Raw genomic sequence first — 23,816 nt, forward strand, 5'->3', positions numbered from 1 at the left:
TGAGCCACCCAAGTAGCTGGGAGTACAGGTGTGCACCACCATGCCAGGCTAATTTTTTTTTTTTGTAGGGATGAGATCTCACTGTTACCCAGGCTGGCGTCGAACTCCTGAACTCATTCCTCCTACCTTGGCCTCCCAAAGTGTTAGTATTACAGACATCAACCAGTGCACACACCCAGAATAGAAACTGAATGCACATATAACCTGAAACATTTTTAGAATTCAAAACCCAATTATCGTAAACAAAAGAAGAGCTATGAAAAAATAATCTCATCCATTCTCACTTCTGTATTACACTGGTAGTGAACATTTACTATCTGCAAAGCAAACAATGCAGTTTTAGTTCTTTTGAGAACTGTACCCGAATGTGCCACTTCTAAGAGAACTTCACCTTTCCTATTGGCATTCTTAGAAAAAGTTCTTAGGGAAATACTGAGAAATTCAAAATTAGAAATGAGAAGACTAGCTTAAAAAGCCACCATCTGGTCTGGTGTGGTGGCTCATGCCTGTTATCCCAGCACTTTGGGAGGCTGAGGCAGGCAGATCACTTGAGGTCAGTAGTTAAGACCAGCCTGGCCAACATGGTGAAACTGTCTCTACCAAAAATACAAAAATTAGCCAGGTGCAGTGGTGGGCTCCTATAATCCCAGCAACTTGGGAGGCTGAGGCGGGAGAATTGCTTGAACCTGGGAGGCAGAGATTGCACCACTGCACCCGCTTGGGCGACAGAGTGAGACTCCCAACTTAAAAACAAAAAAGCTGTCATTTGTCTTTATGTTCACTACATTTACACAGACTGATGAAAAATAATACTCCAGGACACTATTTTCTATTTTGTGCCTATTTGTAAACTTTAAAAAACGTAAAATAACTATCATCATGGTAGCTTTAAAAAGTAACAGACTTTCTAAATAAAACTGGGATATTATGGATTTTAAAGTTTCAGAGAATTATAATCTTTTCCTTAGGATTAAATACATGTCACTGAAAAAAATCTGAAATGTGTTCTCTCCCTTAAGGCATACATAAATTATATCAGGCTTTTGCATTATAAAACTCATGCCACATGCAAAGTGGTTGTGTTTGAATTTGAAAGCTTTCAGCCTAGACCAGTGATTGCTGCTTCTCAAATCTCTCTTAGGGAAGTATTATTAGACCATACATGAGATTTACTTTTTGATGAAATGGTTATGATTTATGTTTTTGGGGTTTCTTAAGCTGTAGGAAGCTTTCTGGGGACAGGTAAACATCTAGAAACTAATGAAGGGTAGCAGTGTTCATTAATTAACTCATTTCCATCTTTATACTTGAAAATCTGCTTAGTGAGAGTCAGCAGATGACATGCATTCTGCTGCCCCTCAGTCTGCTCACATTCCTGGCTACTTACTTATCCTTTGATACTTTTGTATTTCTTTTGAAGGGTTAAGAAAGCTCTTGGTATAACCTGAACCCGTTTCAATTAGAGCTTAATACTTAATAGTTAATAGTTCCACTTGGATTCTCCATGGAAACACCTGATAGTTACAGACTTAACTAAAAATCTATCCTGGGCTTTCTCTTCTGGGCTAAGCAGTTCTCACCCATATGTTCCTTGTGTTACTCTTCTTTTTTGGACTCGAACTGATTGCTACATATCATTGGCTAGGATTTAAGTGGTGAGACTTTGGCCCTTCTGTGTTGTATTCATGGTGTCACATGACCATTTTAGAGTAATCCTGTTCTATTCTGTCCTACAAAAGTTGGATTGGATGAAATAGAAGGTATGCTCATGACAATGAAAACCTTATTTTTCTTTTGTCAGGCTCAACTCAGTTTCCCTATAACCCTCTGACTATGCGGATGCTAAGCAGTACACCACCAACACCGATTGCATGTGCTCCCTCTGCTGTGAACCAAGCAGCTCCTCACCAACAGAACAGGATCTGGGAGCGAGAGCCTGCCCCGCTCCTCTCAGCACAGTACGAGACCCTGTCGGATAGTGATGACTGAACTGCACAGAGTGAGAGGAACAGGGTGCAGGAAAGGGATCTCCAGTTTTTGATGGTTTAATTTTTAGTAGCAGGTCAAAAACCTGCCCTCCTATGACTTATGCCCTGAGACTTTTCAGGACAGCCAGCCCACAGATGATGAAGAAATGATGGAAATTTATTTGGAGAGTCAACAAAGAAAACAAAAAACTGCCTTTGATACAAGCAATTCAGTGGGCTATAATAGTGGAGGGTTGAAATGTAGAGTTTTTAAAAAGTGGACAGTTCCTGTTCTTACATCTGTTTGTAAAGAAAACCATAATGTCTTTAAATCACTCTTCTGTAAATAGATTATCTTTTTGCAGTGTATATCCCCTTGCTGTAGTATCTGGTGTACTTATGTTCAAATCAGCGCATCAACTTTGGGGGTGATTTTTAAAAATCTTTTTGTCTATCTTTTTAACCCTAGCCTTCTAAACAACCTCATACAGCCCAGTTACATAATGTTGGCTGTTACGGGCATTGTACTTTTATCTGATTTTGTTTCCTCTAAATTCAGCTTTCCAGTGATGTTTAAAATCTTGTGGAAATGTTTAGATTTTTAACACAGACCCTGTCATAAAATCTGTACATTAGAGTCAAAAGGTAGAAGTAAGAAATTCTGCCATATTGTAAATTTCCAGTGCAGGCTTTAATTTTTTTTTTCCATTAGTAGCACTGAAAAAAATATTACTGCATGGGTATGTTCTAGTTCAGTTTATAAAGTTTTAAAAGCTTATTTGAGGCATACCTCACTGTTATGCACACTGGTAATTTAACCATGCCCCTAAGTATTCCTTTTCTCCTGCATTTGATGCAGCCCAACAAAGCTTTCGTTTTGAAATAAATTTGACTACCCTGTCCATAGCTACAGTAGATTATTTGTGGTTTAAGGCTCCTGGTGTCTCAGGTTCCAAAGAAAAAGCTTACGTCTTTTTCCCTTAGTCTGCTATGATTGGTCCGAGTTAAAAGATAATGATCTATGTAGTATTTAGATGTGCTTTGTGCTGCATCCTGAAAAACTCATGGTGAACACAGCCCTTTTCCACATTGCTCCGGATCAGCACTTACACTCACTCTGCTTCCTTGGGACAAGTTTACTGCTAATATGTTTCATTTCACAGATTCTCAAGGTGCAAATAATTTAAAAAGATGGAATTCTAAACTAATTATGGTACTAGAGGGCCAGTTTTAAGAATTCCTTGCTGAATTTTAAAGTTTTTATCATACAATTTATCATAGCATTTAAGTATCTTTCCATAACACACAGATACTAACAGTTTTGGGAGAATGCCACTGGCAACTGGAAAGGGGAGAAACAGATCTCTCAGGATGATAAAAATTAGCACTTTATAGACTTTCAAGTAGACCTAAACTTTTAAACGAAAGTACTCAAGGCTTTTAAGGAAGCAGCTCTATGATTAGCTGCTGACCAAGACCCTCCTATCACTGGTGTCTGATCCCTATGTTGGGATGAAGACACAGGTTTAGTACTTTGCCCATGTAGTTAAATTAGTGACAGAGATAGGCCATAAGCCCACATTTGTCTCCAGTGAAATCTTTCATTTCTGTCCCTGTTCCACTCCGGTATACCTGAGTTCTCCAACATAAACTTTAGATCAGGCTTAGTAGTCAGCATTCCTATTACTTGGAAAGTTGGTATTTTTACAATAGATATATGTAAACACATAAAAATTTCAATATGAATGAAAAGCAATGACTAAATGTTCTACTTCAGTTTTCTGGTGAATTTTTTTTAGGTACTGGTAATATTTTAGAGTTTGTTAATAATTTACATTGCCAGCCTACCATAAAAGAGATTATGATGTTATTTTTCTATGACCCTGAGGGTCTTAAGCTATTCGGAGTCAGAATACAGTTGACCCTTGAACGACATGGGTTTGAACTGTGTGGGTCCACTTATACATGGATTTTCTTCCATCTCTGCCACCTAAGAGAGCAAGACCAACCCCTTCTCTTCCTCGGCCTACTCAACATGAAGATGATGAGGATGAATACCTTCATGATGATCTACTTCCACTTAATGAAGAGTAAATATACTTTCTTCCTTATAATCTTCTTAACATTTTCTCTTCTCTAGCTCACTTTATTGTAAGAATATAGTATATCATACATACACAAAATATGTGTCAATTGACTATGTTATCCATAAGACTTCTGTTCAACAGGAGGCATTCAGTTTTGGAGAAGACAAACTTAGATGTGGATTTCTGACTACTTAGGGGGTCCATGCCCCTAATTCCTGCATTGTTTGAAGATCAACTATAGTTTCTGAGAACATGTCAGATCAGAGCCTAACTTGTTACTCTTGCAGTTCCACTTGAGGACCCGAAGGTGAGCTGCTGTGAACCACTCACTCCATCCTCATCATAATGCCTGTGCGTATTACTTCATTTACCATCATCTGGTGAAGAAATCTCAGAATGAGAGTTAAAATCCAATAACAGTTCTTGGTTCCAAAAAAAAAAAATCAAAGGACCGAATTCTCACATGGCTTACCTGTGGAGGTTCACCTTATCATGATTTAAGTGGTAAGCACAGCATGGAGCAGTACTGACGACTTACTGAGGTTCACTGCAAACCAAGGCCTGATATTTGTAGGCTTGGATTTCAGTGTTGTGACACTATACCCTTACACGTGAGTTTTTTTAACACTGAGAACTAAAGCCCTCCAAATACACTTCATAGATATTCTGACAGCCAATTTTACAGTGCATGTTTATGATTTGAAATTTCATAATGCTTCAATTTTTGTACACTGATTCTATTTTAAAAATATTTATGCCCTGAAAAACTCCACTGACCATTGGACAGTCCAAAAATTTTGTCATATAATTTTAACCAATTCACTTTTGAATTTGGACCAGTCAGTAAAGGAGATCAGTCCTCCTTTTGCTTCAGTACCTTATTTTACAACAGTGCAAATGAACTGTAATGAGAACACCCACATGAAGAGACTGTCCTGAAAACTCCTAGTGTTTCCAACAACCAGACCATGAACTTAATTACTGTGGATGATTTAAAATTAATAAATAAACACTTGCAATGAAAAACCTTTCAGTAACCCCTGCCAAGTTGTGAAAAGGTAAAAACATTCTCAATGCAAAAGGTAAGTGGTTGACATTAATTTTTTAAAGAAATCACCATATATGTTAATACTGGGTTCTACTGACACTGTCTGATTTATATTGTATTTACCTCTCTGAGCTAGACTTGATTAACGACATTATCTGGGTGGTAAATAATATGAGATTAGACAGAACAAAATTCTAGTTTTAGTCTAATCCCTCAGGGTTTCCAGTGTTTTCATTAATTCTTCGGGAAGTTTTGTTTTGCTTTTTGAGAAATGCAAAGATTACTGGGATACATACAATATTGTTGTGTAGTCTCGTTTATTACGAAAAGATTGTTCCAGTATGTACATACGAACCAAAAATTGCAGTTTATCGGGCCCACTCACATCCCACCCACACAGGCATACCAACAGTTTCAGTATTCCTTCATGATGCCTAGAAAAACTGTCTTTTCCCTTAGGTAAATGGCTCAAGATATTTGTACAACTGCTGAGGTAAGAGCATCCACCTCCGTATCTTTACATACTTTGAGGCAATGTGATAAGCTCTTTTAGCACAGCAGTCTATTCATTCAAAGTCATCTAACCAAATACCTTCTCCCACGGCTAAGAAAGAATCTCAGTGTTTCCCTACTTCACAGATGAAGATACTGAAATCACAAAAGCAAAAAGGCTAGGACTAAGATCCAGGTCAGTAATTCAACTATACCAGCAGTACACATCAGAATTACGGGAAGTTCTGAAATACACCTGCAGCGCCCTATTCTGACTCGGCCCTGGGTGTGTGTGTCCTTCAAGAGTACTTGAGATGACTCAGTTGTGTGACTAAGGCTGGGAAGTAGAGTGCTCAGATAACATCGACAAAAGGTTACATCATTCATTCTAGCCCACCCCTATTTTTAAGTAGTTTTATATATCCAGATACATTATGGTTCACTTTTATTTAAATTCAAATAAAATTTGGGTGCTTTTGTCACATGCCCAATTTCCACTTTAAAACTTCGTGCTGGATACTGGTAGGAAACTATTACTTTTTCTCTTTTATGCATTAAATTCCACATTGTGCTTCATGAAACAGATTATAAGAAAAACTCACCATAATCTCCCTTTGCCATGATAAAGGTAATTCTGGTCAGTTTGCCAGATATTGACAAAGTAAGAGAAGAGAGGGCAGCAAATCAGTAGACCACAAACTGATGATAGAAATGCCATGCTGAATTACCACACCCACAGCCCACAGCCAAGCCAGCCCATATTAATCTATAGTTCTACTTAGACCAGCAGGGACAGCACCTAGTCATATGTTACAACTGAAACCATTACTTAACAGCAGTCCTGAAAGATCATAATCATTGGGAATGAAAGTCATTTTTCTTTTAAAATACAAAAATGGCAGTGTATATAACTCGTCCTTCACTAAGGCGAAATTGAGGAAACCTGAATATCAAAAACGACAGATTTAAGCCACTGATTTGGGTGCCACAGAGACAGGAATAATAGCTATTCTTCTGCATTACTAGACATTATTCTCCCTACACAAAAATGGATTTAGAGCTTGACAGAATTTAAGTCAAAGGTATACTTTTCCTTGAGAGCTCAGCCAACTCTTCCCTGATGTGTTGTATAGAAATTTCATCTCTTTTCAGCTCTGCTTGCTTCAGTGCTTCCTGGTAGATCTCTTTTGCTTGTGTATATCGTTCTAAAACAACCCAGAGAGAAGGGATAGTAAGAAAGTGTATGTTTTCAAGGTGATTCTGAAGAGAGAGCACTAATGAGGATATAGGGATAATTTACTGTGTGCTTATGAAGTGACAGGCTGGTGCTGCCTCCTCTCATCCCCATCTGACAGGCTGGAACTCCACTGAATTCCAGTATATTCTGGGGTCCTCAATTAGCCAAAGATTTCATGAATGGTGGTATGTGTAATACACCTGTCATCCCAGGCTTCTGAAAATGATAAGAGACTATCATTGCAAAGTTTTCTGCAGCTTGATGGGATTCGACAGGCTAGTGCAGGACTGTAGAAGTTTTGTGAATTGACCACAATCGTACTTCAACCTAATACCTTGGTTTTTTTCTGCCATTATTCAACCAGCCTTTTAATGTACGAGTTTCTTCATTGGCCCTTGCTTTCCCTACACACCATTTCACAAATTTACCAATTCAGTGACGTCCCTCCCTTAAAGCAAGTCAGTCAAGTTTCCATTGCTACCTACCTCTGTGCATCAAAACTGCAGCTAGATTACTGAGTACCATGTGTAGCTCAGGATGATTGATCTGTCTTGCCAGATCTGATGCCCTCTGCATATAAATATAGGCCTCATCAAAGCGGCCCTGTGCATCCAGGGTAGTAGCCAGGTCACTCATCAGCACAATCGTCTATATGTAAAAGAAAAAAGTTTTTTCTTTAAAAACATGCCTGCATAGAATGTTAATGTGGAGTTCATCCAACTGTGAATATATAAGATTCAATCTCTCCTAGCATTCCACAAAAGATGAGGGGAGGGATATCAGCCTTTAACAAATTTGTGGGCCTTTGTTAATCACATTGTACAGTGGACAATGTTAGTTTGACCTTTTGGGAAATTCAAATCTGGAAATTAGGGAATGGATATACCTTATTCCAACTAATTACCCAATTAGAAGCACCAAATGAAAAACTACAGCAAGAAGCTATATATATGATCCCAGTTAAGGCTGAGCAATTTGGGGAAGCCAGCCCCTTATGGTTTGTCTGCCTCTGGAGCTCCACTGTATTCTGTTGTTCCTGCTGATAACCCTAAGGCTCATCAAAAACAAGAAATACACGATCTATTTTAGGAGGATGCCCAGTAAGAGTTTGTTTAATCTGGCTACTATAAGAGGTAGATTTCCATATCTTCTTCCTCACTGATGCCATGCTTTAAGCCCCTTGACTCTAGTACTTGGAGATCTGAATTCTGTGCTTCCTTGCTTATTATTCCTCACTCCATTAGGAGACTCTTCATAATAAGTCGTAAATCCCTTTCATGGAGATAATTCACAGCTCAACTTCCCTCTTCTTCCAAAACGTATTACTTACCCTACCCATATACCCCAGCCTAGGGACACATTCAGTTAAAGCTGTCTTACATCGGGAGTAGCGAGCATTCAGAGCCAAAGCGATGCACTCCTTACATCTAAGAACTTATTTTGATGGAGGAGAGACCCAAAAAGATGATTTCAATTCAATGTGTTTAGTGTTCTAACACAGGCCTTTACACATTATACCTAAATTCTATAATATGCCAATGATTTAAAAGTGTTTTTAATGTGGTCCCTGATTCCTTCCCTAACCTCCTGCCATTTTAACTGTGGGGAAAGGAAGGCAAGGATATTTGTGTATTAAAATGTTCCTCATAAAGATTCTAATGGGGATACATACAGACCCCACTCTGAAATACTGTGCTGTGTCCTTTGAAGCCTGACCAGTCCTGCCTTGTAGAAAGCTTGCTCTGTTGTGCAAGCCATGGCTCATGCACATATTCTGGACAGACCTAGTAACTGATAACTAGTCCCAAATCTTTTCTGAAACAAGTGGTTGGGGTGAGGGTACTGGTGGTAAGAAAATGAGTAGACTGGGGAGCAAGGAGGATCTAGGACCATCTGCTGATTCTGTTCTCAATGAGTGTGACATTTCACACCCGTCAATTTGAAGCCTTTGTTTTATATTCCCTCCTGTTTTCCTCCCTTACCTGTGGGTGTCTTTCTCCATGTATTTCTTCAGAAATCTGCAGAGCTTTTTCATACATCCTTTGTGCCTGTGATGGCTGCTTGGAGAACAGAAGGTAGCGAGCACAGGCGTCTAAGCACATACCCAGGAGGAGGTGGGTATTGGCTTTCTCTTCCACTAAGGAGAGAAGAGGAATCAGCAAGTCTACCCAGATCGTTGTTACCAGGACCCACAAATATGTCAGGAGACTGGGACCCACATGTCACTTAGGGAACAATGTAGGTGGAGTAACATCCAGTTAAATGACATATTCCAGACTAGCTGGAATCATGGAACTTCACCCTGCATTTTAGGCAGATTAAGAGTCCACACATCAGCCGGGCGCAGTGGCTCACGCCTGTAGTCCCAGCACTTTGGGAGGCCGAGGCGGGTGGATCACAAGGTCAAGAGATCGAGACCACCCTGGTCAACATGGTGAAACCCTGTCTCTACTAAAAATACAAAAATTAGCTGGGCGTGGTGGTGCACACCTGTAGTCCCAGCTGCTCGGGAGGCTGAGGCAGGAGAATTGCTTGAACCCAAGAGGCGGAGGCTGCAGTGAGCCAAGATCATGCCATTGTACTCCAGCCTGGGTAACAAGAGTGAAACTCCGTCTCAAAAAAAAAAAAAAGAGTCCACACATCAATTAAAATGTGGAATGTTATTTTTAGTTTGAAACAATATTCAGCAGAAACAAATGAAGATAAAGAAGAATGAGTTAACAAAGTCTAAGGCTAATGAAAAATCTGCAGGGTATAAAAAAAGCAATGCAGTAAGAAAACAGAGTCACAAGCTGAATTTGAAGAATGTAAGGTAAAATTTTAAAAAGCTAATCCATTCAGAAAAGAAGAATAAAGCTTACAATGACACAGCATCTCTCAACACATTCAAGAATTGACTATACAGTGTCCGAAAAAGAACAAGCTTAAAACACCTAATGCCACATTAAAAGAATTGGAAAACACAGATCTAGAGCACAGTAACCTATATCAACCTGGGTAAGACTTCTAATAGATGATACAAATAATGCAGAAATGGTCATAAGATTATATGGAAGTTCTGCAAACACTCAGCAGAAGGCAAATGTTCACACAATAAAAGACTAGAAAAACAGGTCACCTTACATAATCTTAGGTAACAAATTAGTAGACACCCAAGCCAATATGTTCAGTTGGGTTTATTTACCAGCAAAGCTGTTGTTCATATCAAACCCTTTTCCTTCCATGTTTTCAGTTTTCAGAAGTCTTACAAATGGCATACAGAGTTTAAGGAAGACTATGTTACTAAAATGAGACTTTTCTTTTTTAATACCTTCCCATTTAGAAAAAAAAGTACAGCTTATTTCTATTGCTTAATTTTACATAAATATGCTCTTTGAGACTAAGCAAATCTGATTTTCAATGTGAAAATAAATATTAAAAGTGTTCTTAGAGTTATTTCTATACAGAACTAACACCAGAATCATCTGAATCATCAGACTCATCTATTTTGGAAAAATCGGATTCATCAAATGAATCTTCAACCAACAACCGTTCAAGAAGGATGTTAACATCACGCATAGGCATGCTAATGTTTTCTAGGATTTGACATTTTCAGCAATCAAGAATTACTGTATTTTGTAAATGGAAATACCACTACTAAAAACAGAATGCTATAATTAGAATGATGTCTTTTGTTTCCAAAGTTGATATACTAGAGCGATGTGAAAATGGTAAAAGCGAGATATTTTGTGGCAATGATTAAAAAAGATGTTCAGTAGTATAACAAAGTACACTAATAAAGTGACAAGCGATTCTAGTGGAAAATTGTTACCCCTGTTCTCACTAAGTAGTGGAGTGGAAGCAAAACTAGTGAAGCTTTTTAGAGAAAACAATGAGGTACAATTTAGCTACTTAAAATTCATAGCACATTCTGACAACAATAAAAATGAAAACACTTTTTGAAAAGCAAACTTTTCTAAAAATAAGTGTTACCTAACTTTTAGAAAACACAAAACCTTTAACAACTGCCAAGAGAAAATTTCATAGATTTAATAAAGTTCCCCCAAGAGTCCCTTTTCTAGTAATTTACTTAAACATGGTTCTTTGAAATATTAATATAAAAATTGCTGGAAGTTAGACAAAAAAAAGGTAGTTTAATAACCGAGAAATATTTTGGAATCGTTTATATACAACTCCTAAAAGAACATTTGAAACTGAGGCATATTTACTTATTTAAACATGATTCTCTTTCAGAAAAAGATATACTACTACCTATACTCAGTCCATGAAGCAAACAGGATTCACTATATAATTATTTACTCAAAATATTATCAAATGGAACAATCATATATATTAAGGAGATGGCCAAACAGCATTTATTCCAGGAATATAAGAATGGCTCAACATACTTAATGTATCAGAGTATCAAACTAGGTTTACATAGATATAGACTAAAAGGGAATTTGATAAAGTACTGGAGCAATTATGTGCATTTATTAACAATAGCAAAAGAGCATAAACCTCTAACTCTCCCATACCCCTCACCATCAAGAGCAATCTAGGAAGTCTACAAGGGTCTTTGAAACTAGAGATATTTGTTGCCCAAATTCCAGGAACACCCTGAAATTTCTGCTAAACTAAATCTCTTATTAGTCAATTGACTAGCACTTCCTAATTAGTCTTAATGGTTTTAGTGGAGGAAATAAAGCAGGATCTAACCTAATGCTATACATGAAACTCATCTGCTTCAAACACCTAGAAATCTTAGAAAAAATAAAACACACATCCTATGCATGCACAGCTGAGCTCCCAAGAGAAGGAACCCCCAAAAGCCAGAAATCAGGAGTAAGCTAAAACCCAAAGTGGAGAGCCTGTGAGTTGACACAGCAAAAGCCAAGTTTTTGTTGGTTTTGTAGGATAGTTTGAGTGTCTCTGTAATCCAAGAATTAAAGCTGTTGACTTGTACTAAACAGAAAACTTGATCTGAAGCCAATGCATAAAACCAGGATAATTACCATTAAGACCACAACCCCAGGAAAAGATGTGAAAAAAACTGCAGCACTCCATCCTTCACAACCCCAACCCCCAACCACAGGCACAAGGAGGCCTGAATGGCCAAGTCTGGGATCTAGATGAGAAAAATGACTACCATGAAAATTTGATGTCTAATTTGTAACATCCATTTAGGCCAGGAGCTGAGTGCCTGGATGACACAAAACTATTCTGAAATCTCACTGTATAGCTAAAATCTTGCTGAAGATGAATGTATAATCCAATATTAGTAAACATGACAATTCATCATAAATGAGAATCAGCAGACAGTAAAAAAGCAGGCCTCATCCTCAAGAATTTTAGAAAATCAGAACAACTTCAGTAGTTCTCTTTACTTCTAGTAAGTCAAGCATATTCCACCCTCAGAGTCTTATACCTGTAATTGCCCTTTGCCTGTAATTTCCTTCCCTCAAATAGCCACTTGGCCTATTCTCTCCCATTCACCAGGTTTTCTTACTAACAAGGCCTTCCCTACCCCCTCTATAAGAGCATATAATCCCCCAACATATTCCTGGTACACATATTCCTTCATAAATATCTACATAACACTTAATTCATCTTTGTACACACCAACTTGCAGGATAGTGCTTACTATGCATCCTTCCCCCACCAGAAATGTAGCTCCATGAGGCAGTGACTTTGTCTTATTTATATCTGTATCTCAGCACCTAGCAGCATATCTTACATGTAATGGGCACTCAGTATTTCTGACTGAATCGTTGAATGAATGAACAAATAGAAGGAATTAAACACATAAAAGGGCTGGGCGTGGTGGCTTACACCTGCAATCCTGTAGTTTGGGAGGCTGAGGCAGAAGGAACACTTCAGCCCAGGAGGTCAAGACCAACCTGGGTAACAGCACAACCTCATCTCTACCAAAAAAAAGAAAGAAAAAGAAAAATTAGCCACATTGCCACGTGCCTGTAGTCCTAATTCTTTTGGAGGCTGAGGTGGGAGGATCTTGAGATCAGGAGTTTGAGGCAACAGAGAGCTGTGATGGTGTCACTGCACTCATTCCAGCCTGGGCAACAAAGGAAGACCCTGTCTCTTGGGAAAAACCCATAAAGGTACTGAACTCAATAGGGAAAAATAATGAAACTAAAACTTAATGATAATTACAGATTTAAACATTAGCACCCCATGAATCCAGGAAAATTCAATATAGAGATGTCACTACAAATCAAGACATAAGAAGTACAAACTATGAAGGTAAATATCAAGATTCTGTTAATATCCAAATTTTTAATCTATGCCAAATGCCCTAATGTGAAAAGACAAGCTACAGGGAGATATGTAACCCACAAAAATATAAAATGATTGAATACGTATCTCTTACAAATCATTAAGAAAGACAACCCCTCAAAAAAATAAGCAAAGGATATGAAAAGCTAATTTTCAGAGCAGGTAATCTGGATAGCCTATAAATACATAAAAAGATATCTATTTTACTAGTAATCAGAAACATATAGCGAAGCGACAATGATATTCCTTTTCAAACCCAGCAATTATAAAAAAAAAATCTGATAACAAAAATATACAGAGAGCATCAAGAATACTAACATACCGCTAGTCAAAATGTAAACGTAAAACCACTTTGACAAGCAATTTGGTTTCTGCTGCTGCTATTTTTGAGATGGAGTCTTGCTCTGTTGCCTAGGCTGGAGTGATCTCAGCTCACTGCAACCTCTACCTTACCGGGTTTAGGTGATTCTTGTGCCTCAGCTTCCCAAGTAGTTGGGATTACAGGTACCCACCAACACACTAATTTTTGTATTATTACTATTTTTTAAGTAGAGATGGGTTTTCACCATGTTGGCCAAGCTGGTCTCCAACTCCTGAACTCCAGTGATCTGCCCGCCTCAGCCTCCCAAAGTGCTGGGATTACAGGCATGAGCCACTGTGCCAAGCCTGAGAAGCAGTTTGGTATATGCACCCCAGCAACTCCACTTTTATATATATATTCTATGAAATATCTTACAGGTGTGCACAAAGACACAGGTCCAAAAATGTTCAATGAAGTATGACTTTTAATAGCAAAACATATAGAATAACCCAACAGGTCCCTCAATAGAAGAACTGTGGTATACTTCTACAGTGGACTCTATACCATGGTTGTACTGAGGAAACAGGGCCACCTTTAGCTTGTACCATCCCTTGTGAGAAAAGAAAAAAGGTTCAACTTACCCCTCACACCAGTGGATTAATTAGAGGAAGTCACCCTTTAAAGACAGATGCAGCCCAGCAGACATGCAGTTTGGCAAACAGGGACTGTGCTAAGAAAACTGCTTTAAATATCAGCCTGATGTATCTCAACAACAAAATGTTGAGTGACAAAAGCAAACTACAGAAACAACTGTACAGTATGATACCATTTATATTGTTTAAAAATATATTAGCCCTATTGTATATTTTTGTTTTTGAGATAAGAATCTTTGCTCTGTCACCCAGGCTGGATTTCAGTGGCGCAATCTCGGCTGACTGTAACCTCTGCTTCCCGGGTTCAAGTGCTTCTCCTGCCTCAGCCTCCCAAGTAGCTAGAATTACAGGTGCTTACCACCATGCCAGGCTAATTTTTTTTTTTTGAGATGGAGAATTTACCAAATATCTTTATACTTTCAGCCTTGGCCAAATTTCAGTATTTTACCATATTTGCTTTGGAATGATGTTTAAACCCCTGTATACCCCTCTGTGCATAGGGGTAGCTATTATTCTGAATTTGGTCTTGTTTGCCTACTTATTGCACTTGGTATATATCAATCAATAAACAATATACTGCTGAGTGTGATGACTCACACTTGTAATCCCAGCAATTTAGGGGGCTGAGGCAGGCAGATCAAGACCATCCTGGCCAACACGGTGAAACTCCGTCTCTACTAAAAATAGAAAAATTAGCTGGGCATGGTGGCATGCACCTGTAGTCCGTTCCAGCTACTGGGGAGGCTGAGGTAGAAGAATCGCTTGAACCCAGGAGGCAGAGGTTGCAGTGGGCCAAGATTAGGCCACTACACTCCAGCCTGGGTGACACAGTGAGACCCTATCTCAAAAAACAAAAAAACAAATCAGAAGAAAAGCACAGAAGTGACTTTTTCTTTTTGAGACAGAGTCTCTGTCTGGCACAATCTTGACTCACTGCAACCACCACTCGCCAGATCCAAGGGATTCTCTTGCCTCAGCCTCCCAAGTAGCTGGGGTTACAGGTGCCTGCCACCGTGCCTGGCTAATTTTTGTATTTTTAGTAGAGACAGGGTTTCACCAGCTTAGCCAGGTTGGTCTTGAACTCCTGACCTCATGATCTGCCTGCCTCAGCCTCCCAAAGTGCTGGGGTTACAGGCGTGAGCCACCGCAGCTGGTCCAGAACTGACTTTTCTTAATAATAAATGGGTAATGTGGAATATAAGCTGAAAAACCTCCCAAAATATGAAAAAAACTGATGGAAGAGGGGATAATGTGAAGGACAGAGAAGAGAGAGGTCAACATACAGGTAAATGACATTCCAGACAAAGAGGCCAGAGCATGTGAAACAGAAGCACTGAGCCAGGTCAGACTACAAAGCTCCAGAGAACTGAATTGTAAAAATCAAGGTTCACAATGGACTAAGCAAGCTTCATAAACAGACAACTCCCTAACCTCAAAATAAACTACTTAAAAAGCAAGGCAAGTATGCAGGCTTTACAATTCCCCTCTGCAATAAATTCCTAAGTCTAAAATTCCAGATCACAGAGAAAAAACAAGGAAGGGAAAGGCAGGACAATGTTAAAATGTAGTCAGGTCATTTTAGAGAAGTAACGGAAGACAGTATTTTTTCCTCTGAGTCGAATATGTCTAAGAAATGTTTAGGTCACTCCTTATAGAACTGAAAATCATATATATACCTTCCCTACAAAATACAAATACAGATCCATGAGGGAAAAGTTCCTATAACAGGAACAAAAATGGAAAGCACTTTTTAAAATGCAATAATTAGACCAATTATCCCTTTTAATAATATTTTAAAAGGTTTTCAGATTCTATATCACAAGACAATAATACTCAGGTTTTTAAAAAATCCAACCATAGCCTTCTACAAAAGACACACTGAGGCTGGGCGTGGTGGCTCACGCCTGTAATCCCAGCACTGTGGAAGGACAGGCAGGACAGATTGCCTGAGGTCGGGAGTTCCAGACCAGCCTAACCAACAGAGAGAAACCCTGTGTCTACTAAAAAAAATTAGCCAGGTGTGGTGGCGGATGCCTGTAATGCCAGCTACTCAGGAGACTGAGACAGGAGAATCACTTGAACCCAGGAGGCAGAAGTGAGCCAAGATGGCGCCATTGTACTCCAGCCTGGGCAAGAAGAGTGAAACTTGGTTTCCAAAAAAAAAAAAAGGCAATGTCAAGATACATACACAGAAAAAAAAAACACACACACTGAAAAATGACACAGAAAAGGCTGGGTGTGGTGGTTCACACCTGTAATCCCAACACTTTGGGACGCTGAGGCAGGCGGATCACGACGTCAGGAGTTCAAGACCAGACTGGCCAACGTGGTGAAACCCCGTCTCTACTAAAAAAAAAAAAAAAAAAAAAAATACAAAAATTAGCTGGGCATGGTGGCTCATGCCTGTAATCCCAGCTGAGGTAGGAGAACTACTTGAACCAGCACCTGGGAGGCAGAGGTTGCAGTGAGCTGAGATCACGCCACTGCACCCCAATCTGGGCTACAGAGCAGGACTCCATCTCAAAAAAAAAAAAAAAAAAAAAAAGACTCAGAAAAGTTTTAGGGTAAGACATAGTAGATAATATAAAACTAGAATTTGTAACAAATACCTTAAATAGGGAAAAAGAAATCATTTTCCTGATGAAGGGATAATTCATAACAGAGATACACATTTGAGACTGTCTAAACAGAGCACAGAAACATGAATAAAGAAAAAAGATTTTAAAAAAATTATTGGCTGGGCACAATAGCTCAGGCCTGTAGTCCCAGGAGTTTGGGAGGCTGCTGGGATTACAGTTTGGGAGGCTGAGGCAGGCAGATCACCTGAGGTCAGGAGTTCAGGAACAGCCTAGCAATTATGGTGAAACCTCACCTCTAATAAAAATATAAAAAATTGACAAGGTGCAGTGGCTCACGCCTATAATCCCAGCATTTTGGGAAGCCAAGGTGGGCGGATCACCTGAGGTCAGGAGTTTGAGACCAGACTGGCCAACATGGTAAAACCTTGTCTCAACTAAAGATACAAAACTTAGCTGGATGTGGTGGTATGTGCCTGTAATCCCAGCTACTAGGGAGGCTGAGGCACAAGAATCACTTGAAACTGGGAGGCAGGGGTTGCAATGAGCCAAGATCATGCCACTGCACTCCAGCCTGAGCGACAGAGAGACTATCTCAAAAAAAAAAAAAAAAGGTCCATGCCCGCCTGGCACAGACCTGGCACTACAGCTACTTGGGAGGCTGAGGCAGGAAAATGGCCTGAACCTGAGAGACAGAGGAGCCAAGATCATGCCACTGCACTCCAGCCTGGGCCACAGAGAGACTATCTCAAAAAAAAAAAAAAAAGGTCCATGCCCTCCTGGCACAGACTTGGGACTACAGCTACTTGGGAGGCTGAGGCAGGAGAATGGCCTGAACCTGGGAGACAGAGGAGCCAAGATCATGCCACTGCACTCCAGCCTGGATGACAGGGTAAGAATCCGTCTCAAGGAAAAAAAAATACCTAGAACAACTAGACAAAATCACTAAGGACACAAAAGACTTGAATAACACTATAAACCAATTAAACCTAACAGACATTCATAGGAAACGCCAACAACAGAATACACACAATTCTCAAATGCAACATTCTCCAGGATAAGCCATATGTGAGGCCATAAAACATCTCAATAAATAAAATCATGCACAGTTGTTCTATGAACACAATGGAATGAAACTGGATCCAACAGAAGGAAATTTGAGAAATTCACTAATATGTGAAAATTAATCAATATACTCCTAAATATCCAAAGGGTCAAAGAAGAAATCACACACACAAAAAAGGAAAGTACTTGAGACACATGAAAATTAATTAATGAGATGTTTAAATTAATAGTTATAAGTGGCAATTATGTCAGAAGAAAAACCTTAAGTCAATAACCTAATCTCCCACCTAAGAAACCAAAAAAAAAAAAAAAAAGAAAAAAGAAAACAAAACAAACTAGAGAGATGTAATAAAGACAGAGTAAAAATAAGTGAAATGGAAAATAGAAAAATAAAGAAAACTAATGAAACCAAAATTTGGCTCTTTGAATGAATCAGCAAAATTAAAACCAAGGAGAAGTTATAAATACAATAGCCAGAAAAGTCCTTCATAAAATTGAGAGTGGTAAAATATAGGTGCCAAATCATATAATAAATTAGTAAATATATCACATTCCACAAACTTTTGTATAGTGCCTGATGAGTACTGATCACAGACCTAGAGCATCTGATTCTCATAACTCTATGAGGTAAGTTCTATTATTATTTTCATTTTATTGATAAGGAAGCTAAGAACAGAGTAGTTAAATAGCTTGTCCATTGCTAATATGTGGCAGAACCAGAATCTGAACTCGGGCTCCAGACTTCAAACACTCATGGTACCAAATATTATGTCATCAAAAATAACTTTTCAGAAACGTTTTGAGTATTTAAAATATGAAAAGGAATAAAATCTTTCAAGGAAAGGAGGAGGAAGAAATCTACTAGTTAAAAAAATATGTATCATAAAATTAGGAAATAGAAAAGGGAGACGATCTCAGACATGTAAGAGTAGTGTAAAATATGCTTTAAAAATATAATTCCTTAAAAGTTTCTTCTAGGAAATTAATAGGTTTATAAAATTTGTTCACCCATATGTTCATTTATTCAACAGATATTTATTAATGCTTTTCATGTATTTAGCACTGTCCTATGTACTGACATTAAATCAAGAAAATGGAAGAAATACACGACTAATCAAGAAGGAAGGAAAAAGCTGCCAGAGAATGAACTCAGGAGTTCTGGTCCATCTGGCATCATAGACTCTACAACTTTTCAAGAAACAGATCATTGCAATGCAATATCCCATACTTATTTCAGAACAGAAAATACAGAAACCATCCCAATTCATTTTATTATAATACAACCCTGTGATGACAAATAATACAAACACAATAATACAAACAATACAATAAGAAATATACTGTGGATCTCTTAAGAAACACAAAAGTTACATATCAGCATTAAATATTATTCAGCAGTACACAGGTACTGAGCAATTAACCTACAAGCAAGCTTGGTCTGCTCTAGATATATAATAGTAATAAATATATTCATATAGTTTGGTACCAAATTGTATATAAGACTAAGTTGCCTATTACTACTATTGCTTAATGTTCTAAAGGTACAGCCAATGAACTAATTTATAAAGGGAGTGGAGGGAAAGAGTAGTATAACTTTCTGGAAGGAAACAATTACAGGTTGAGTATTCCTTATGTGAAATGTTTAGGATCAAAAGTGTTTCAGGTTTCAGATTTTTTCAGAATTTGGAATATTTGCTTTGGATACTGCCAGCATGCCAAAACCGAAAATCCAAATTCAAATGCTCCAATGAGCACTTGGAGCATCATGTTGGCACTCAGAAAGCTTTGGATCTGGGGGATGCTCAACCTGTATCATGATTTCCGGAATGTATAATTATAAATCTGGAATTAGTGTGAGTATCTTTTTACATTATTTTCTTCTTTTACTTTTTTCCGACTTCATTTTTCTCAGAATTAGTGTGAATATCAACCGAAAAGCAAAGAGTACGGGAGTCAGAATCAAATGTAACAAATAGCTGTCATCTGTATGAAGAAAACTAGAATATAATTCCTCAGTGAGACAGCTCACTATTACAAAGACCTTCCTTTGTTAGCAGAGCAGCTGTTTGTCCCAGTATCCATTCTTTTCTCACATGACTCACATCCTCAGGAAAGGATATCAGTCAGTTTTAGCCAATCATGATAATCCACTTTTCTTGCCAAGGACTGGGTTAGAAATGGCATGTGACCCAATTCTAGCCAATGAGAAGTAAGGATAAATCTACTTGGAGACTTCTAGGAAAGATTACCTTGATCCTATGAGAAACATCAAAGAAGTCTCCTTTTTCTCTGGACACTGTCTTTTCTGGATGAGATTCCTGGGAATTGCTATAGTCACGTTTCAACCACCAGGGGAGCATAGGAAAAAAGCCAACACATTGAGAATGAGTGAGGAAAGATGGAAAGAGCCTGTTCCTTCATGATTTCAATGAATCACATGATCAACTAACTCAACAGCCTGCTCCCTATCGCTGACTGCCAGTTACTTGACGTAAGTGTCCTTACTGTTAAACCTCATTTAGCTGAAATTTCTGCTCTTTACAGTCAAAGGTATGCTAAATTTAACTCAGATGGCAATCTCCCCAAACTAATTTGTAAATATAATGCAAATCCAATAATTCAGTCTCAAGGCACTTTGGGAAGTTGACAATTCTAAAATTCAGGTGAAAAGTGAAAAGTAGGAAGGAATTTTGCAAAGGAAGCATGTGTCAGCTGTCCTATCGTATTAACTCAAATATTTAATTCAAACAATGTATACTGTTATAACAGTCCTCAAATACATTAGAATGGAAAACCCCAAAAGAAACCCAAGTATATACTACTTAGTACATAAAGATTGATTACTGTCTGTAAAAAAAGTTACCAGCTTCACACCAAAATAAATTCCAGATATACTAAAAAGTTAAACTGTTTAGAAATAAAGAGGAAAAAATATAAGATTGTAAGGAAAGATGAGTGAGAATTCATATGATTTCAAAGCGTGAAAAATACCTCTCTAAGCATTAAGCTCCAGAAGGGCAGAGACCTTTTGCCTTCCTTGCTGCTATTCAAATTCTAGAATACCTGGCACAGAACAGCTACTTAGTATTTATTAAAAATTAATAAAAGCAAAGGAAATTAGAAATGAATTCTGATCTAATTCTAAAAAGATTACTCAGACAAGTCATAAAAATGCCCTAAAATACGTATTATGATTCATTTATGTAATTTTTTTTTTTTTTTGAGACAGGGTCTCTCTCTGTTGCCTATGCTGAAGTGCACTGACACTATGACAGCTCACTGCAGCCTCAACCTCTTGGGCTCGAATTATCCTCCTGCCTCAGTCTCCTAAGTATCTGAGACCACAGGCATGTGTCACTGTGTCCAACTCATGTTTTTATTTTTTGAAGAGCCAGGATCTCACCATGTTGTCCAGTCTGATCTCAAACTCTTGGGCTCAAGTGATCCTCCCACCTTGGCCTCCCAAAGTGTTGGGATTACAGGTATGAGTCACTGCACTCAGCCTACTTAAATTTTTAAAAGCAATATGCAAAAACTAAATGACATCTTCTTAAGGGACACAGAGTAAAACTAAAGAAAAGCAAATGAATGATAGTGACAAGATTAAGGAGAGCAGTATCTCAGGCAGAAAGAGCTCCAAAGGTACTTGTAATGCTGGGCCACTTGTCTATTTTCACAATCCCCTTTTTTTTCCCCCAAGACAGGGTCTTGCTCTGTCATCCAGGCTAGAGTGCAGAGGTGCAATCTCAGCTCACTGCAACCTTCATCTCCCAGGCTCAAAGGATTCTCACCTCAACCTCCCAAGTGGCTGGGACTACAGGGATGCACAACCACGCTCAGCTAATTTTTGTACATATGGGGTTTTGCCATATTGCCAGGGCTGGTCTTGAACACCTGACCTCAAGTGATCCGCCCACCTCCGCCTTCCAAAGTGCTGGGATTACAGGTGTGACCCACTGTGCCTGGCCGATTTTCATAATTTTTTATACAAATGTTAATTTTATATTCCCTATTGATTAGGTAAAAAAAAAACCCACTCTATAAATACAAATCAGGAGGAAAACTCAAGAGACAAAGGATTATTATTTTTACAATAAAGCTCCAATAAAAGAAAAAACCTCTCAGCACCCTAAGACACGGTAAGAAAAGAAAAAGATACACTTCACCGCTTATCAAAGAAATGCTAGATAATGCACCAAGGCCATATCATCAAGCTAACAAAGATTATAAAAATTAATGAGTTTTGGGGAGGAGGACATAGCTTTACCACAATAATACAAACCACTAACAAACACTTTTTGAGCAGCTACAATGTATTATTCTAAGTGCTTTTTATGTATTAACTCATTCAACCTTCCTAAAGGTCCCATGAGTACTACTCTTCTTCAGTACACACTGAAGAAAAAGCACACAGGGATTAAGTAATTTCATCAAAGTCACAAAGTAAATAAATAACAGAACCAGGAAATATAAGGTAACACAGCCCTTTCAAAGGCAAGTTGGCAACAGTCATCAACAACCTTAAAATGTGCTGCTACTCTTGACTTCGAAATCTCATTGCTAAGAATCCACTTTAAAGAAACAGATTTGGACACTATCTTGATGCCCAATGACAGATTTACTATTCTGAACTGAACACATATGTTTCTCTCCACTCTTTCCCCAAATACCACTAAAATGAAAGTTATAGGAGGAAAAAGATGTAACACGGCCAGGAGCAGTGGCTCATGCCTGTAATTCCAACAATTTGGGAGGCTGAGGCAGGTGGATCACCTGAGGTCGAGTTTGAGACCAGCCTGGCCAACACTGTGAAACCCTGTCTTTACTAAAAATACAAAATTAGCTGGGCATGGTGGCTCACGCCTGTAGTCCCAGCTACTTGGAAGGCAGAGCTTAGAGTGAGCCAAGATCACGCCACTGCACTCCAGCCTGGGTGAAAGAGTGAGACACCTGTTTCAAAAACAACAACAAAAAAAGGTGAAGACTGAATGACTATGGCCACCCATGCCAATGAAAAGTGAGCCAACATGAACTCTAGAATACTGGAAAAGCTTATAAATTGAAGAAAGCAAGTAATATGGTTAAGTGAAGAATCTGACACATACATAATAGAACCACACAAAAAAACCTAGTTAACTGCAAAGGAAGCAAAATGTACACAAAAGGAAATGTAATTCTGTATCATGTTACTTGGCTCAGCAGCTAACAGTATTCATACACTCATAATGCAGACATAGCCAGAAACTGCACTAAATCTTCACTTTTCCATAAGTCAGCAGATTCTGAAAATAATGAATTAGGAAATAACAATTTTATGTTATTGAGAAATGTAAAGGTAAATACCAGAAGAAATTGGTTAAGAGTAGAAAACAGATGGGGTGGGGTGAGGTAGCAAGAAAATGCTATCTTAAATTAAGCTTTGTACTATTAATATCATTTGACTTTTTATACTAACAGGTAACAACGGAAATCAATTTTAAAAAGAAAAATGTAAATTTGTTGTAAAAAATTATAGAATACTCAGAGAAACACAAATATAAATTCCCTATAAATCAACCAAAGAGAATCACTGCCTATATTTTGATATTTATCATTCAGCCTTTGTTTCATGCCTATCTTTAGTCTACATATTAACTATACTGTTTTGCAACCAAAGTTTTCATTTAATATTTTATGAGCATTTCCTCAGTAAGTACATATATTTACATGGGGAACAAGATAATTACGCTAGAGCAAGTTTTTATGTGATCTTAAGTAATGTTCTCTTAGGATAGAGTTAGATGTGTCAATAAAAAGCACATAAATTTGATAATAGATTTGCTTTGTACAAAACTGAATAGGTAGGAATTTCTTTCTTTTCCCAAAAAAAATAAGATGAAGAATCATGTAACACATTTTCTATACTGCACAACTAGTAAAATGTAAAAATAATGTTTATAATACAAATTAGCTTGCTCTATCCAACAAGAATTCCTTTGTCTAGAAAAAAAAGAAGCGTTTTCACAATGTTACTAAATTTTTAAAACTCAGGTTACAAATATACAGTATCATCCCAAATTTATTATTTCTTAAAATGTAACCCAAAAAGACATACTAAAAAATTAACAGTAGCTCCTT

General features: G+C 38.1%; 2 protein-coding genes across 54 annotated transcripts in view; one reads left to right on the forward strand and one right to left on the reverse strand.

Moving 5' to 3' along the window:
* NCOR1 (nuclear receptor corepressor 1) overlaps nucleotides 1–4,150 on the forward strand; it is a 177,086-nt gene extending 172,936 nt beyond the window's left edge. For all 50 annotated transcript variants that reach the window (XM_078373202.1, XM_078373201.1, XM_078373199.1 and 47 more), the window contains one exon: nucleotides 1,802–4,150. In XM_078373202.1, the coding sequence (XP_078229328.1) occupies nucleotides 1,802–1,989 (188 nt within the window). In that variant the 3' untranslated portion in view covers nucleotides 1,990–4,150. The remainder of the gene's footprint in view (nucleotides 1–1,801) is intronic.
* Nucleotides 4,151–5,402: 1,252 nt separating this feature from the next.
* TTC19 (tetratricopeptide repeat domain 19) overlaps nucleotides 5,403–23,816 on the reverse strand; it is a 28,614-nt gene continuing 10,200 nt past the window's right edge. The window contains exons 8-13 of one of the 4 annotated variants that reach the window (XR_004743256.3): nucleotides 19,949–20,027; nucleotides 12,643–12,734; nucleotides 8,814–8,968; nucleotides 7,317–7,479; nucleotides 6,895–7,047; nucleotides 5,403–6,799 (exon numbers count right to left, since the gene is read on the reverse strand). Coding sequence is in view for 2 of the 4 variants with exons in the window: in XM_035300230.3 (XP_035156121.1) it covers nucleotides 6,666–6,799; nucleotides 7,317–7,479; nucleotides 8,814–8,968; nucleotides 12,643–12,734; nucleotides 19,949–20,027 (623 nt within the window). In the remaining 2 variants the exon portion in view is untranslated. The remainder of the gene's footprint in view (nucleotides 6,800–6,894; nucleotides 7,048–7,316; nucleotides 7,480–8,813; nucleotides 8,969–12,642; nucleotides 12,735–19,948; nucleotides 20,028–23,816) is intronic. The other 3 variants (XM_035300230.3, XR_013535623.1, XM_003732929.6) reach the window with 3 other exon arrangements.

This window comes from Callithrix jacchus, chromosome 5 (assembly GCF_049354715.1).
Source record: "Callithrix jacchus isolate 240 chromosome 5, calJac240_pri, whole genome shotgun sequence".
Classification (NCBI taxonomy): domain Eukaryota; kingdom Metazoa; phylum Chordata; class Mammalia; order Primates; family Cebidae; genus Callithrix; species Callithrix jacchus.